Source organism: Azolla caroliniana, unplaced genomic scaffold (assembly GCF_043228905.1).
Source record: "Azolla caroliniana isolate FFs.n. ecotype wild unplaced genomic scaffold, voAzoCaro1.0.p SCAF_3, whole genome shotgun sequence".
Classification (NCBI taxonomy): domain Eukaryota; kingdom Viridiplantae; phylum Streptophyta; class Polypodiopsida; order Salviniales; family Salviniaceae; genus Azolla; species Azolla caroliniana.
The window spans coordinates 9,954,773-9,971,841 of NW_028230438.1; the positions used below are offsets into that span (position 1 = coordinate 9,954,773).

At 40.1% G+C, this 17,069-nt stretch overlaps 1 protein-coding gene across 2 annotated transcripts; it reads right to left on the reverse strand.

Annotated features, from left to right (window-relative positions):
- Positions 1-13,344, reverse strand: LOC147866209 (clathrin adaptor complexes medium subunit family protein). Of its 2 annotated transcripts, XM_087316578.1 has the most exons (8): positions 13,220-13,344; positions 5,786-6,037; positions 5,558-5,695; positions 3,052-3,381; positions 2,708-2,970; positions 1,664-2,577; positions 946-1,002; positions 1-373 (listed from the first exon to the last, which is right to left on the reverse strand). In XM_087316578.1, the coding sequence occupies exons 2-8, from the start codon at positions 5,848-5,850 to the stop codon at positions 248-250; spliced, it is 1,893 nt and encodes a 630-aa protein (XP_087172704.1). In that variant the 5' UTR covers positions 5,851-6,037; positions 13,220-13,344; the 3' UTR covers positions 1-247. The 2 variants fall into 2 exon arrangements, with proteins under 2 accessions (XP_087172704.1, XP_087172705.1); XM_087316579.1 differs by lacking the exon at positions 13,220-13,344 and having other exon boundaries at positions 5,786-6,048.
- Between the last annotated feature and the right edge of the window lie 3,725 nt (positions 13,345-17,069).

Below are 17,069 nucleotides of genomic sequence, written 5' to 3' on the forward strand. Positions count from 1 at the left end.
CAATACAAATTCTAGTGTTTAAATATATAGTACATTTTCTCTTCATCAATGGCTAAATGACTTAGCCAATCAAATTATCCCATGATTACATGTTGACACGCTCAAGGTTTTATTATGGAGTGTAATTTCTAATATATTGATAAAAATTGTGTAATTTTATAATATATTCCTTATAAATCTCAATCTTTACAAATAGTTGAAAACCGCAGAATAAGACTTCCAACTCCTAGCATGTAAGAAAAGTTCCTTATGCTAAATCCTCCTTAGAAGCAACATGAGGATACCTTCCTAGTGAGTTCCATAGAATGTAATCTCCAGATACTACCTGTGCCGAGACTTCGCATGGAACTTTTGAGCCTGGAAAGATACCAATCTGCAAACCCCACAAACCAACAAAAAAGAAATTGAGAGCATGATAGAAAAAGTTGGGAGAGAATTTGTGTTCAATTCCAAGTCTTTACCCACAAAAATAGGAACTTGTCTGGCATTCATAATGAATTCAATAACATTATTCCACATTTAAAAATGTGTACAACTTCTATATGACATGCAGAAAACTAGAAATAAGAGATCTATGTGAGTGATATAAACTTATTTTCGAGCACACCAATCTTGCTTAGTGATTATAGACTCTTGTTATAAACTTTAGGGTAATCTAGGATCCAACAAAATTTAATAGTTTGATTGGAAACAGTCCTAGCATGAGTTTTGTAACTCCAGCCACTTCCTTACAGAAGCATCATTGATTTTTGCTTTCAGAAGATTTATCCAGACAACCATTTAAGGAAGAAGATATATTTGAATGCACCATAGGACTTTCACCAAAACGAGCTTTGGTAGATAAGATGCACTAGCTATATCATCACAAGGAAGGCCTGTTTACATAGACACTCAAAATTTGTCTTATAGATGCTTTATGAGCTGACAGAACTAGATAGAAATTACCGTTTTTGAATCAATTGCCAATCCTGACATGGAACCTCCAACAAGCCTGAATGAAACCTGTCATAATAATCATATAGAAACGGTTAGTATGACAACAGAAACATGGAGAACTAATTCTTTTGGTCTATGGGAGAAATTTTCCAGCGACGAATTTGAGGGCACCAAGGTAATCTTTTACAAGAAGATAATAGCTAAACCACCAACTAAATAAATATATGAAAAATTATTCAGTAGTCAATACAAACATGGAGAAATAATTCTTTTGTGTTATTGAAGACCAACATTCTAAGAATTTTCAGGCACACAATGAGGTTATCTTTTACAAGAAGACCAACCAATGATGACTAAAGCAGCAAATGAATGAATATTATGAAAATGCAAAAAATGCATGCAGTCGTAAAGCCTTCCACTCTCCACCCTTTCAAAATACCCACAGCAAGGTTGCCCACTAGGTTCCAACTGAGAATCGTCTTAGAAACATAACATATTGAACAGTGCAGAATGCTGTTTTGAGCTATCTTGAATTAGCGAGAAACATAAAAAGTACCCAATGTTTTTCAACGCATGCTTTTGCTGCAAGATAGATTCATCTTTTTAAGGTTCACGGATGTTTTGACATTATTTTTTTAATAAGACAAATCAAGTCAGTGCGCAATTGATCCTCTTGAATGAAATTTTGCATTAGTTTCAAAAAAACACAAATAAGGTTTATCTTCACCTTTGCGTAACTGTAAGCATCCCAACAAAATGGCTCATTCAAGTCAACTGCAGCCAACTTAAGGTCTTCTTTTGTCATTCTCTCTTGTAGCATATCTTGTGCCTGATTCTTATCAGCATTTGATTCAGCCACAAGATCAAACTCATCACTGTAGCCATCCAAGGTAAATTGTGGCCTATTTGAACTCTTGACATTCATAGTCTGCCCAAATCTTATGGTACCCGGGAACGTCACTTCTGTATTCTTCGACAATGCTCGGGCACTAACAACAAGTTTCCATTCCACTAAATTTTCAAAGGCTGAAAAAACACCCATTGATGGGTTACCATCAATAGAGATTATTTTCCTCATTGTTGAAGGAATTGTTATAGTGCAGCTCTCCATTGTAAATGGGGATTTATAACCTTCCAGCAAACGCAGCTTAAACAGAAATGCACCCTCGTTTTCAGATACCATTGACAGTTGGTAGAATCCCTGAACAGGAGGCTTCATATTTGCAAGCAGTGCATGATAATGAACCAACACAAAATTGCCAAGTGGAGGTGAAAACATGATTGTTTGTTTATCCTGTCCCTTGTCAAATGGTTGTGCTTGGCAGCACGGATGATAGCTGAATGATTCAAACTTAGTTGTATTGGGATACATTAATGGAAGAGACACATCAGGCAATCCTTCCAACTCAGCCTTACAATTGATTTGACCCGCTAAAGTAACAGTATCAGGAACATCGTCTCGATCATATAAAGCTGCCGATACAGCTTCAGATACTGTAAACAATATTCTTTGTTGCTTGCCTTTATATAAGTAGGGCTTCCAAGCTGGTTGCGTTTGATCCATAGGTGGTGCATCAGGAAACAAAAATCCATTAGACCTCATGGATGCAATGGTAGCAGCTGTCACATCTAACGGAATGCCTGTAAGGACATACCAATGGTATCAGTAAATCCAGTTCTCCTATAATATTTTCATAATCAACATTTCTGTAGAGAAATTCTGTATGTTTGTTAGAATTATGTTTTTCTTTAAGTTAGGAAAGATTTAGACCAAATGGCATCGAACTCGTCACAAAGCTTCGCAAAGCGTCTCTATCTGCCGGTTTTAAAGCAATTTTCCCACTTGTAACTGTGCCTGTGTTTATAGCTGGTTGCGCTTGTACCATGATAGGTTTAGTTCTTGCTGCAATAGCAATGCCCACTGTTATTGAATCCAATAATCCTCCAACAGTTGGAATGGTGTTTTGAAATACATCTGGCTCATTTGTATCCCCGGTAATAATATCTCCAATGAGCTTGGCAACCATAAAAGCCCTATATCACATTCACAATCTAAGCAGGATGACATAGCAGATATTAAATCTTAAGATAACAGCACTTAGTTGGTCTACTAACCCAGTAACACATGGCAATTCTAGGAACATTGAAGATAAGCTATGAAACTGTTGGTGGCCTTTAATGCAAGGGATCCCGCGTGTGTGCCTTCGGGAAATTATTGCATATCCTTTGAGATGTTGAGGTTCCACCAATGGCAAGACAAGGATTTGGAAGTTTCCTTTCAAGTGGAGAATTAGCGGCCATATCAATGTTGCAGAACAACCTTCTTCTTCTGGACCTAATATTTGGAGACTTATGATGTGTCTAGTGATGGGATCATCCACCCAAGCATCTGAATATTCTAAAATGTCTCGGTCACGCATTCCGCCGACTTGATTTGAAACTTCCCTAAGCATCAACATATCAACACCAATCTTATTGCAAAAAGGAAACAATGGATGTCGTAGAGCAAGCAGAGGAAATCAGTAAGCATTACAAACACAAAAAGGACATCGCAACTTCAAGCTAGAACATAAGAAAATCATCTAAATATAAAGGTATGTTTATTGTGAATCTTAAAGGTATGTATAAAGCTATATACATGTTAATCTTATCATTTGTAAATGCTGAAACTCTTGAATTAAAAACAATCCCATTTGGGGATACCAACATGAAGTATCTCCCTCACTACCAAATGGCTAATAGACTTCAAAGCCAACACGGCAGTTCCATGTAGAGGAATGTTCAATGTTATATGAAAACAGGACACCTGCTCAGAGTATATGACCATCGGTGATGATCCATTTTATTCCTGATAATACCATGGGATAACGATGCTTTAGCCCAAACTGTTCTCAAGATGATGGATCCAAAAGGTCTCTCCACTCATTAGTGATGCTTCCAAATGTGCAATTCTGGTTCAAAACTAGGCCCAAATATGCATTCTATAAAGAGGTAACAAAAAACAACGATATCAAATACCCCAACTTAGAATGGGCTATTGGAGTTCTTGAGAAACACCCAATCTCCCTTAATGGACTGTCAAAAACTTTGTGGAAATCCAAAAAGAAATAACAAATACATCTGTTATGGGCACTATCCTCCTCAATGATAGCTCTTTTTGAAAATATAAGATCCAGAGTAGAGAACCTCCTGAAACCTGCTTGTCCCTCAGCTCTAAGACTTTTAAGCTCCTTCTCAGCTCATTCTTTAGTATTCGCACAATAGTGGTTGCACATTTAAGCCTCACAGATAACTCTATTGAACATTACACCAAATAGGCCTACAGACAGCAATCATGTTTTGGGCATGAGTAACACGTGGTGCACCTAAAGCATCATGATTCTGTGCCATTCCTGTGCGCAATTTCTCAATAGCTCACTTCACCACTCCTGCAGAAGAAAGTAGAATTGGAAGGGCAGGGCACAAATGGATCTGGAAGAGGTGGCAGCTATGGGACATTACACAAAGTAGTTTTATACTCCCACCATATATCCGCAGAGGTGAAGGTGGAGATGGAAACTGTTCCATCATCAGTTGCCACATCTCCCTAGAATTTCGACTCATACAGAACTGGTGAATATTTTTCTCCAACTGAGATAGAAATACCTTCTTCTGCCTACCAATGAGATGACAAAAGAAGATGCGTGACAAGTTGTGCATTGTGAGGCCCAGACCTACCTCTCTCTGGGGTCAGGTTCTCATGTCTCATAGGCTGATTTCATTGATAGATGTTTCTTCCTTTCTTTCTCCCTTTCTTTCTTTCAACACTTCTCACCATTTTGCCCTCTTAAAAGACATTAATATATCTTTCTTTCTTTCACCAATACCTGAAAATCCATAGGCAGAGCTTCATAATATCTCAGTCAAGATCATGTCAAATCTGTAATAAGGGGATAGCCCTTGGGAGAATCATAAAGAATAATGCCTCTCATAAGGGAAATACCAAAATCAATCTAGTGAGAGGACATTCTCCGTGGAGGCACAAAGAAGTTGCAGGAAGGGGTGTATGATAGATCATGAGCCTATTTATGATAGATCATGAGACTATAACATCATGCTAATAGAAGTACCATTGTTGTTTCCATATAGCAAGGAACTAGAGACAGGCCTGGAGAAGGAGACAAATACCTATCAGTTTCATCAATGGAAATTCTGAATCAGCTTCATCCATTTAGGAAGTGGATAAGTGATGCAACTACAAACCTTAGCCCCACTTTTTCTTTCATTTCCTTTTCTTTATCACCTCCTAAAAATTTATATACTTTCCACAACAAAACTAATGGGCATATCATATTTTATAAGCAGCTGAGCTAATGGACATATTTATGCCATTTGGACTAATTAACTCCTTAAATACATGATTATATGTATGCTTGTAATACAGACACAAATCAAGAACCTATTTTTGAGCCATCGTTATAAATTTCTTTTGACTAGTAAAATTTTTTGGGGCTGGTTTCTACAAACCCATTATGCCAGGAACTTTCTAGAGTACAGCCATTGGCTTTGTATGGTTTTCAAAGTAATACAGAAATTTCGTTTTCAGATAGTAATAGGGTTACATTCTACTTGAAGTACGTACCTCGATTTCCGAAATGCAAGAGCCTTCTCTATTTGAGCATCACTGGGAAGACTAATCTGGAGGGTATTCGAATCATCTTCTTCAACCCTCTGCCTCTTGAAGGAGGCAAGCCATTTCTTATCAACAGTTGGAAAACGCCTGCAGATCCAAACAACAAGGGATCCAAAGCATTGAGCATGAAGAACTGATAAGGAAGTGGACTGCCAAAAAGAAAAAAGAAGAAAGCACCTTGAAAAGACAACATTGTTTGATGTGTTGAGAACCCAAAATGCACGAATGCTGCATCCTTGCATACTGCATGCAATTTTTATAGGTCTTTTGATATTAAGATTTTTGGGCAGTAGTTTTCTGAATTGCAGTGTGCTGCCCCATAATTGTTGAGCATTAGAGAGTGAATTCTGTTTCTACAAAATAATTGTTTTGACAGTTTGAATGAAGACGCCTATTCACTATCATTCTCCTCTACGATTGATCAATTACCTGTCAGAAGACTAAAAAAGCACATTCATTCCTGCTCATGACTTGCTGCCAAAAACAACATATTGCCCAAATAAAATGTGTGAAATGTACCTCCAATTATGAATAGAATCCATAACCATTTTCTATAATATCATTGTTACCCTTCATCAAACTTGAGTCCAAACAAGTAGGAGCTAATCACAGTTCAATTGTTTTCTCAAAAAAGAAATAAAGAAATTTATATTTATGTTTCTCTTATGAGACCAAGCAATAGAGAAAAATGTGCCATTATTATATTATTATCCACTTCATCTTCTTTTAATTAACTTGATTAATGTATGTGTAGGTTCATATGATTAGAGCTATTACACACAATCCCAGACATACTTAGGGCAAAGATTCATATGACCTCACATCTCGTTACTGGCAGCAAACGTTGTTTATGACTATGTGGCCCTTGGTTCTCTTGAGATTGCTGTCATTCAGCTGGATAGGCAGGCTTTCGAAAGGGGATCGCAACTTTAGATCACATAATGACCCTCTTGCCCCTTACAGAGGAGGGCATGAAAGAGATGATGTGATGGTGTGGTTAGATCCAAAACACCAAGGGAGTGGGCTGCTGTGTGAGGAGAGAGAAAGTAGAGAAAACTACGCAGAAAATGGAGAATAAACCCTAGCCACTAAAGTCCCCTATCTCATTACGGAGGTTTGGAACGAATTATTATTTATAAGCAACTTTTAGGTCATTTTGGGATGTTCACACACGGCCTGTAACCCCTCAAACTGGGGCCAAAGTAAATGCCTGTAACCTAACAACTCCAACTACATGAGCAATGTCTGGCCAAGTGGCAACCATAGCTTACATAAGGGCAAGCTGATGCATATGGAATATTCTTCATGTAATTGGCTACATCATCATCTTTGGGACGATCATTCTTGAAAATCCTAACATGTAGCTGCAATGGCACTCCATGCAGCCAAGCATCAGCCACATTAAATCTGTCCAGCACTTTTTCAATGTACTTTTCTTGGGATAAATGCAAAGTATATGCCTACCTATCCCTTTTTATTCGCATACCAAGAATATGCTTAGCTTCCCCGAGGTCTTTCATTGAGAATGCACAATTCAGCTGCTGTTTAAAAGCATTCAGAGTGCTCTTTTTCTTCCCTGCCAGCAAGCAGCATATCATCTACACACAGTATGAGAACAATTGGGCTGCCATCTTCATCCTTTTTAGTGTACAGTCAATGTTCTGCATGGCTTCTTCTGAACCCATGTCTGGGCATAAATGCATCTATTGAAAAATGAGAATACCACCTTTATTCTCTAGAATATACATATATGTCACAACAGGTGAGAGAAAACACAGAGATCACTTTTTACATGAGGAGAAGATTCCTCTTAAAGGCCAAGATCTGGCCGTTGGGATAACTAGCCGTTGGGCTATAACTTTAATCATTCTCAACACTCCCCTCAAGATGGGCGAAAGATATCCACTAAGCCCATCTTGTCACACAATCTAGAAAGACTTACTGGCCCAAGTCCCTTTGTAAGACAATCTGCTACTTCATCTTCAGTAGAAACATGACTCAATTTTAATATTCCACTATCAAGCTTCTCCTTGATAAAGAATCTGTTGATTTCAATGTGCTTGGTCCTATCATGTTGTACCAGATTGTTGGCAATGTTGATTGCTGACTTATTGTCACACCACAGCTTCATCTGATTTTCTTGATTCATCTTTAGTTCTACTAGGACAGTTCTCAGCCACAATATCTCCGCAACTCCTACAGCAATAGCTCTATATTCTGCTTCTGCTGTTGACCTTGCTACTACCAACTGTTTCTTACACTTCCAAGAGACCAGAGTGCCCCCAACATACATGTAGTATCCTGATGTGAATTTCCTATCATCAGCACAACTAGCCAAGTTAAAATCAAAATAGCCCTCAATGTTAAAATGACCATGTTTTCTAAAGATCAATCCCTTCCCAAGGGCACCTTTGAGATATCTCAGAATCTGGAAAGATCTAATACATCTTTTCGTTGAGATAGAACAACTCCTTCAGCCCCATGAGCTACCGCAATTCCAAGAAAATATCATTGCAACCCCAGATCCTTAACCTAAAACTCTTTACCTAGTTGCACCTTCAGTTGGGCAATTTCTCCTTCATTGTTACCCGTGATAATTATATCATCCACATACACAGCAAGTAATGTAATATGCTGCTTTTGTTGTCGGAAAAACACGGTATGGTCGCATTGATCTGCTGGTATCCCATACCCACCATAGCCCTACTTAACCTGTCGAACTAGGCTCGAGGAGATTGCTTCAATCCAGAAAGCAACTTCCTTAGTCTGCACACCTTGCCTACTATTTGAATTGTACCAAGACCTAGGGGGATATCCATGTACACTTCCTCCATCCACTCTCCATGAAGGAATGCATTTTTTACATCTAATTGATGTAATTTCCAATCCTTATTCACTACTAAGGAAAAAAGCGTTCTAATAGTGCTCATCTTGCTATGGGTGCAAAAGTCTCATCATAATCAATGCCATATGTATCCCTTAGCCACTAATCATGCCTTGTAACAATCAATTTTGCCCTCTAGGGTCTATTTTATTGTAAATACTCAACCGACTTCTTTCCTGGTGGTAATGATATAACCTCCCAAGTTTTCTTCTTCTCAAGAGCTCCGAGTTGTTCTTGCATAGCTGCTTTCCACTTTGGATCTTCTTTAGCAACTTGCCAAAACTTGGGTAAAGTGACAGAGTCTAATGATGCAATGAATGCTCTATGTGTAGTTCATATATTAGAATAAGTGTAGTTCATATATTAGAATAAGAGATAAACTGAGCAATATCATGAGGAAAACCATAACGATAAGGAGGGACTCCTAGATTACTACAAGAGGTTCTCCTAACCACTATAGGAGAAGGAGAGGAAATCATATCACCTGTGATTTCTAGGTTTGGGAGTTCTAAAGGTATTTCAAAAGTCGAGGCAAGTTAGGACATGGGACTTGACGGCACAAGTGGCACTGCAGACGTGTTCATATTTCCTTCCTTTTGCCTCTTCCTCCAGGTATACACCTTTAGCTCCCCCTTAACTCGAGTCCCAACACATGCAAGTTCCTCGTCTTCTTTTCCTTCTTCTTCCTCATCTCCTACGCTCACTTGTTTCTCAACTGGTGTAGGGATCAACAGAGGAATTGGTCCTATTTTTAGCAACCTCTCACCATTATCTCTTTCCCTCATATTTTCAGTCTCAATTAAGTCATCAAACGCTAAAATTACCTCTTGTTTATAATATGGCTCCCACTCTAGGAAATGCACATCCATGCTCACAAATAATCTCTTCTCCACTAGACTTCAACAAATGTACCCCTTTTGTGTGGCAGAGTATTCCACAAATACACATTTCACAGCTCTAGGATCAAGCTTTCCAATTGATGGTCTACTGTCCTTTACAAAACACACACATCCAAACACCTTCAAAGGAAGGATCCCAAAGTTATGTCCTTGCAACAACTCACAGGGAGATTTACACTCCATTGATCAATGATGCCATCAAAATTGCCTGTCCCCACAACTGGTTTGGGACATTCATAGAAATCATCATGCTTTTTGTTACCTCTAGGAGATGTTTGTTCTTCCTCTCTGCTACTCCATTTTGTGCCGGTGTATATGGGCATGTAGTTTGATGTTGTATTCCTTGATCTAACAAGTATGCCTATACTCTGTTCCATTATTAGACCTCAACACCTTTACTACTGCACCATATTGAGTTTGAACAGCTCTATGAAAATCATTAAAGCAAGCAAATACTTCATTCTTATTTTTCATCAAATATAACCAAGTAACATGAGAGAAGCAGTCAATCAGAGAAGCAAATTCACATGCATCACAAACAAGTTTTGATTTATCAACCTTTTCAAAAAGGTGTGGATACATACGACTCAAAACCCTATAAGAGGTATCTCCCATACGTTGTTGGTAAAGCATCAACAAGTCCTCACAACTCATTTTATACCCCCTTACATTTGTTCCCTCTACCATAGATGCTAATGTTGAATCCAGCCCTTCACGATCCAAATACCATAGTCTATTATGCCATGTGCTAGTCCCAAGTCTCCGACCTGTCCATTTCTCTTGGAATGTCACCTTGGGAATATCAAAAGAAACAACACATTTTAGTTGGAGTATGATAGAACTTATGGATAATAGGTTTACTAGGAAAGAAGGAGCATGCAACACATTAGACAATGTCACAAAGTCGGTACATTTCACTGTACCTATACCAACTAAAGGTTGTGTTGTATCGTCAACAGTTTGAATGCTCTCCGGTATTGCTAAGTGAGTATATGCCGAGAACTTGCTAGCATTACCCATCACATGCCTAGATGCACCAAAATCAATTATCCATTCTGGCATAGAGGCAACCGCAAGAGTATGTGTGTTAGTAGTACCTTTGGCGGAATAAGCATAGGTAGCAACATTATCCCTTTGCATGATTGCGGCTCTTTGCTTCCTCCAAAGTTTTTCTAAGAGAGCTTGATCCTCTTTGGTGAACAGCACCTTAGCTCCATCCTCTTGTTGAACTACCATCAGGTTTGCCGAGTGACCTCCTCTTCCACCTCTTCGGCCCCCACAACCGCGACCTTTAGTTTGTTCACATCCTCCATATTCCAGAAGTCAAGGTGGTGATTGTGTTCCCGTCACACCACCAGACGCTACAATCTCAGCCTACTTCATGTATTTTACCAATGTTTTCAACTGATCCTCATTCAAATTTGACAACACCTCATGCATCTTCCCAACCTAGACTATCTCTTCTCTCCTCTTCTGACTTCTTTTCTGAAGTCACCTCTCATTCACATAGCATTGTCATCCTAGGAGACGCCTCCATTTCATCTCTTGGATGTTAGGACTGTGTTGTTCCGTTCACTGTTACACTAGCAGAGGGGCGGATCTAGGGTTTGGCAGAGGGGAGGATCTAGGCTCTGATACCATATTGAAAAATGAGAAAAACGCCTTTATTCTCAAGAATATACATATATGTCACAACAGGAGAGAGAAAACACACAGATCACTTTTTACATGAGGAGAAGGTTCCCACAAATCAGGTAAGATCATTAACCAATGTTTCCCACAAATCAAGTAAGATCATTAACAAGAAGATGGCCTTAAGCTTATCATCGAAGGGAGGTAATTCATAGTCCTGCAATTGTGAGAGCGTATTGGGCTAGGGATATCAACTCTAGCAGATACTTTTATATTGCCAAGACCTTTGTAAATACCTTATACAACCCACCCATCAAAAAATAGCTCACCATTGATGAAATGACTAGAGTGATGCCATCTTTGTGACTAATATTCCAAGCTTGAGACATACAGCCAGAATCCCAACACTTGAACATTAAAGCCAGAGCCCCCTTCAAAAGGTTGGAATATCGCTTAAAAACTCATTTGTCAAGCAATCCCATGCAAGGTTCTTACCACTAGGAAGATGCTTTAAAATTATGTCCACCTCTATGAGATCCATGTACAATACATCCAACCATATCGTGAAACTTGTGGCATGCTCTAATTCTCTCATTAGTCAAGAATAATTAAAGACCAAGCAACTCCTTAAGGTAATGAATACATATTGCAATTATTGTAGACAAATCCATTATAAATTCCTCCTATTGTTTTACGTGTATCACATTAGTGAAGCATATGTAGGATGTATATGCTATAGAGAGTGGATAGGCTAAATCCTAATTTACCCAAGAGACAATTGATGTGTATAGTTGTGAAGTATAAATGGCAAGGTGTATAGACATGGATCTGTCTCTCACCTTTGCAAAGAGGTGATCGAGTGGACTGGTGCCCTTTCTTCCTTAATTTCCTCTTTCATTTTGCTTAACGTTAATTAAGATTCTAACAATTGGTATCATAGCTTTGCCACACTATAAGAGTCTCTACCTCAAAACAATAAAGAAAAGAGATGCCCCTTCATGAAGGTAGCTAGCCTTCATATATAGGCTCATACCTTAGGCCCTTGTGTGTGTTTCCCACTTGGTTGCTTTTTTCATAAATAGTAGCCACGTGATGAAACACTCTAAAGATATCTCTCACTGTGGGATTGAGATAACTCAATCCTCACCTTTCATCTTTACAAATTAGCCCACAATGCTCGTAACAAGAATTGTGTGACACAAGAAGAAAAATTCCCAGAGTGTGAAGATTTCCCTACGAGCTGGACAGAACATGCTATTGTGCCAATCTTCAAGAGCAAAGACACTCAATTATGCCGAGCAATAACCCTAAACTCTCTGGAGGGACTAAAAAGGCATTGGAAGACCTTTAAATCATATGTACAGACAAATGATTGTCAGTAAACCTAAATAACAATGGTGTTTAACATCCCTCAGGCATGGGAGACAGATCCAGAATTCTTCTTGGGAGAGGAAAAAGTTGGCATACACATTATCCTACACATAACTAGGAGTAATATGCATAGGACCTCAGTTCTCCATATGTGAAGCTGCCTATGCTCAACTTTTTTGTGGATATGCAGCCTTTGGTGCACTCAAAAGACAATGTGCACAAATAAGATTCCAAGAGCCACCAACTAACTTGTGACTATTTAGTATGCTTGTCACACACACTCTTCTCCATGGAGTAGAAGCTTAAGGACCTAGTCTTCACAGGGCGAATCAATGGAAAGATTTGGAGAGACCATTACTGTCTCCAAATAATTAATTATCAACCCAACCAAACACAAAAACCATATCTGGCCACCAGCATTTGTGTTCACGTGCATGAACATCACCACCTTGACACACTTACCTATCAGAGAGTAAGCAAAACATTGATGCCCAATCAAAAGGCAAAGAAATAGTTGTGATCCATGAATGCACAATATTATTGATCGTTGGTACCCAATAGGCATACAGCGACATGTAGAGGAGATGCAATAGAGCAAAAAAGTAGCTTCGAATCTCTGTCTCTGCGTGCATCCATCGTGAAAGCAAAGCAAAGGCTTCTTATCTATCTGATAAGCTATGAGAAGCAGAGATAAAATGAGATTGATTAACATTATCCAGTAGACATAAAGATAGGAGAGAGAGAGAGAGAGAGAGAGAGCGAACAATAAAATTAACTTCGAGTTTTCTCTAGGAAGATGGTTGATCGATGACTAGGCTGACATACCTGCAAAGATGAAAGGCAAGCGGTCGACTTGAGAACAGGGAGGAAGAACTACGAAGGGGGATCGCTGTTGGAGAAGAAGGTTGAATCTGAGTGGAGGTGTGCGCAATGTTCCTTCCTTCAGTTGAAGATCCGGCCTTCTCTGCTCTCTCTGTCGGTCTGTTTGTTTGATCGCTTTTGGCAGGCGACGTGAGGGAGTGAGGTAGGTCAGGCGCTGCCCCCACCCATCGCCATCGCCATCGCCATCGCCAGACTGCTTTTGCTTGCTTTCTTACTTACACATGTGACATATCATAGATTCATATGAAAAGAAAAAGAAAAAGAAAATAGAACTTCTTCTTCTTCTTCTTCTTCTTCTTCTTCTTCTTCTTCCTTGAGGAGTGTTTGTGTGTGTGTGTGTGTGTGTGTGTGGTGACCAAAAATGACCTGACCTCCCCAAATGACTTGATGATCTCAGACACAGTCTACAAAATGTTCGTTCGAAGACCCTCTCTCTCAGAATGTTCCAAGACTCTCTCTCTCACAATATTACATATGGAGCAGTTACAAAAAATGATCAAAGTTCTGAGACACATATTAGGGAGATCATAAGTTCAAGTCATATTAGGGAGGTCACCAAGTCTTAGTCCCAATCCCAAAAGGGGTGTCGCCATCGTATGTCCCAACCCTGTCCCAATGGGTAGTCTGAAGGGACAACCCAATGTCTAGCCACCAAACAACTAGTCCCAACATCCACTTTTGGCCTTATATAAGGAGGATCATTTCCTCATTATGGTCATTCCAAAATTCTTAGATCCACTTGTATTGCTCAAGGAGTGTGGAATTGTTGAGAATGAAGCTCAACTTGGTCTAGTGTGTGAACTCACCTTGAGAGTGAATAGACACTCCAACAATCAAGAGTCACCATTATGTCACCACTTTGTATTCTAGCATTTAGTATGAGTCATAGAATCATATTCTATGACACATAACTTATGAGCTTTCACATTCCCCATGCTCCATGAGTCTTGTAGTTAATGAAGAGAGGGTGACTATATAAAGCACCCTCCTCCCACCTTGTATAATGTTGAGTCTTTCTCCTTTGTTTATATACTTTACCTTGTGTATTCTCTGTGTCTTACTCCTTCTCTCTCTCTCTCTCTCTCTCTCTCTCTCTCTCTCTCTCTCTCTCTCTCTCTCTCTCTCTCTCATACATACACACAGTTCATATCTATCCCGCTGCATAGAATCCATCTCTTGATTCTTTACATGGTATCAGAGCGACTTGGTAGCTCGATCTAGCCCATCCGCGTGCGCTGTGTCCTACGTTGACGACCAAGAACCAGCTCATCGCTATCGTAGCTTCGCTACATAGCTCGCATTCGAAGAGAGAAGAAGAAGAAGAAGAAGAATCAACATAATGAATACTCAAATGGGGAGCGCTCTCCCTACCGAGAAGTTAGATCGAAACAACTTCGCATCTTGGGAGTACAAGATGCAACAATACCTTGTCGGACAAGGCTATTGGAGCTACATCAAAGGAGCACACGAAGACCGACCCGTCGACACGGCTCCCGGATACGCGACATGGGAGCAAGCCGCAAGCCGCGTGATGTATTGCTTGACGACATGCGTTCACGATCACATGCTCGGCTACATGGGAGCTTCCACTCTGGCCGGAGCCATCAAAACACAACCGAATGCAGATATTGCGGAAAACTTGGCCACCACGAAGAAGAGTGCCAAAAGAAGATGTGTGAATCAGTTTCCACAAGCCGACAACTTACGAATTACGCACACAATTCCGACTACGAAGAGTATAGCGGAATGTACGGGCACAACTCCGACTACGAAGATCGTGGCGGAATGTATGCACACAACTCCGACCTTGGTGGAATGTTCATGATGAAACATAGAGCAAACTCTATGTCGGCCTCTACCTCAACTAGTGCCCTCAATCCGGAGGACGTATGGTTTGTTGACTCCGGAGCCTCAAACCATATGACATCTCATAAAGAATGGTTTCTTGAACTTCGAGAGCCGGAGCGACCCGGTTATGTTGAAACCGAAGATGACACTACACACCCGATTCGGCACATCGGCAATTTTCCGTTCGGCGAAAGAGGTAAGCAAACATACATTAAAAATGTCTTGCATGTTCCCACCATCATGAAGAATTTGGTCTCGGTCGGCCAAATGGTTGAGCAAGGGATGCAAGTACGATTCGACCAAGAAGGATGCTTCATCGAAAAAGAGGGCCGAATCATCGTGCGCAGAAGAAGAGAGGGCCAGATGTTCATTCTCGATTCACACGAGATGAAATCCGCCATGTTCGCAAAAAGCACGAAAGCCGACTCCGACATAGAGATATGGCACAAGCGAATCGTCCACATTAATCTCAACAAACTTAGAGCAATGAAATTGAAAGGAGTCGTCATCGGACTCCCGACATTCAAAGAGAAGGAGATTGAAGGTGTATGCGAAGTGTGCCAATTTGGCAAGCAACACCGACACCCATTCCCGAAAGAGCGGAACGTGAGCAAAGGTCTACTCGACATAGTCCATTCCGACGTATGGGGACCGGCGCAGACGGCTACATTCGGCGGATGTCGATACTACGTGCTCTTCATCAACGACTTCTCCAAGCACACGTGGCTCTATCCGATGCGGCAAAAGAGTGAAGTGTTCGGACACTTCCAAAGATTTAAAAACGAAATCGAAAAAGCCATTGGTCGTCATGTACGATGCCTTCGATTGGATGGCGGCAAGGAGTACTTCTTGGATGATTTCACGGCGTATCTCCGAAAGGAAGGAATTCGGCGAGAATTCACTTGTCGACACACTCCGCAACAAAACAAAGTAGCCGAGTACAAAAATCGGCACATCCTCGAAGTAGCGTGGGCCATGATGAACGAGAAGCACATGCCCAAGTCATATTGGGCTGAAGCTGCAAATACGGTCGTCTACCTAATGAACCGGTGCACAACATTCGGAGTGCACGAGGTCACTCCGCACGAGAAGTTCTTCGGAAAGAAGTCGGACCTATCGCATGTTCGGATATTCAGCTCCATTGCGTACGTACACATCTTTGACGAAAAGCGTTGTCGTAGTGTAGGTTGCACACTATGTGGAAATTATATTTTTGTCCCTCCGGATAGAGAATGGAGTGCTCGGTGAGAACCGGAAGAAAACGGCATACCGGCAAGGAGGGAAAACGGCATACCGGCAAGAAGGAAGAAAACGGCATACCGGCAAGGAGGGAAAACGGCATACCGGCAAGGAGGAAAAAACGGCATACCGGCAAGGAAGAAAACGGCATACCGGCAAGGAAGAGCCGGATAAAGAGACATAAATGTAAAAAGAAAGGAAATACTCACTACTGCGCAGGGCGTGATTCGAACTCTGCACCTCCACGTTGACAAACCCCAACCTTACCATTACATTAACTTATCTTAAGTGTTTTAAATATAGATTTAATACGTATAAGACCTTTATTTATGCATACCTTTATTAAAAGGTAAATCGTGTATTTTTTTAATATATGAAAAAGAAAAACGCGAGACACTAAAAATAACTCATGCACATCTAGCGTGCATGAGCCCTATACTTAGGAAATAAAAAAGCATCACATGCACATTTAGTGGACATGAACACTAAAAAAAAAAAAAAAAAAAAAAGCATGAAGCCATGCTTAGCTCTTCCTTCCTTATATAAGGAGGAGAGAAATATGTAAAGGGTTGTTGATTATTTGGATTAAGTATTAATTAATACAAAAATTATTCGTGGGATTCACGATTTATACGTCTACTTCTCTCTTAACACCCTAAGTACCAATTAATATAGTATACTCGTGTGATTCACGAGTTTCTTATCT

Excerpts from the sequence above, each read along its gene's own strand:
- LOC147866209 (XM_087316578.1), bottom strand. The coding sequence starts at position 5,850 with ATGCAAGGATGCAGCATTCGTGCATTTTGGGTTCTCAACACATCAAAC. Across the intron at positions 2,971-3,051 it reads GAATTGCCATGTGTTACTGG|GGCTTTTATGGTTGCCAAGC; the intron begins GTTAGTAGACCA and ends AATGTGATATAG. Across the intron at positions 374-945 it reads TGGCAATTGATTCAAAAACG|ATTGGTATCTTTCCAGGCTC; the intron begins GTAATTTCTATC and ends TGGGGTTTGCAG.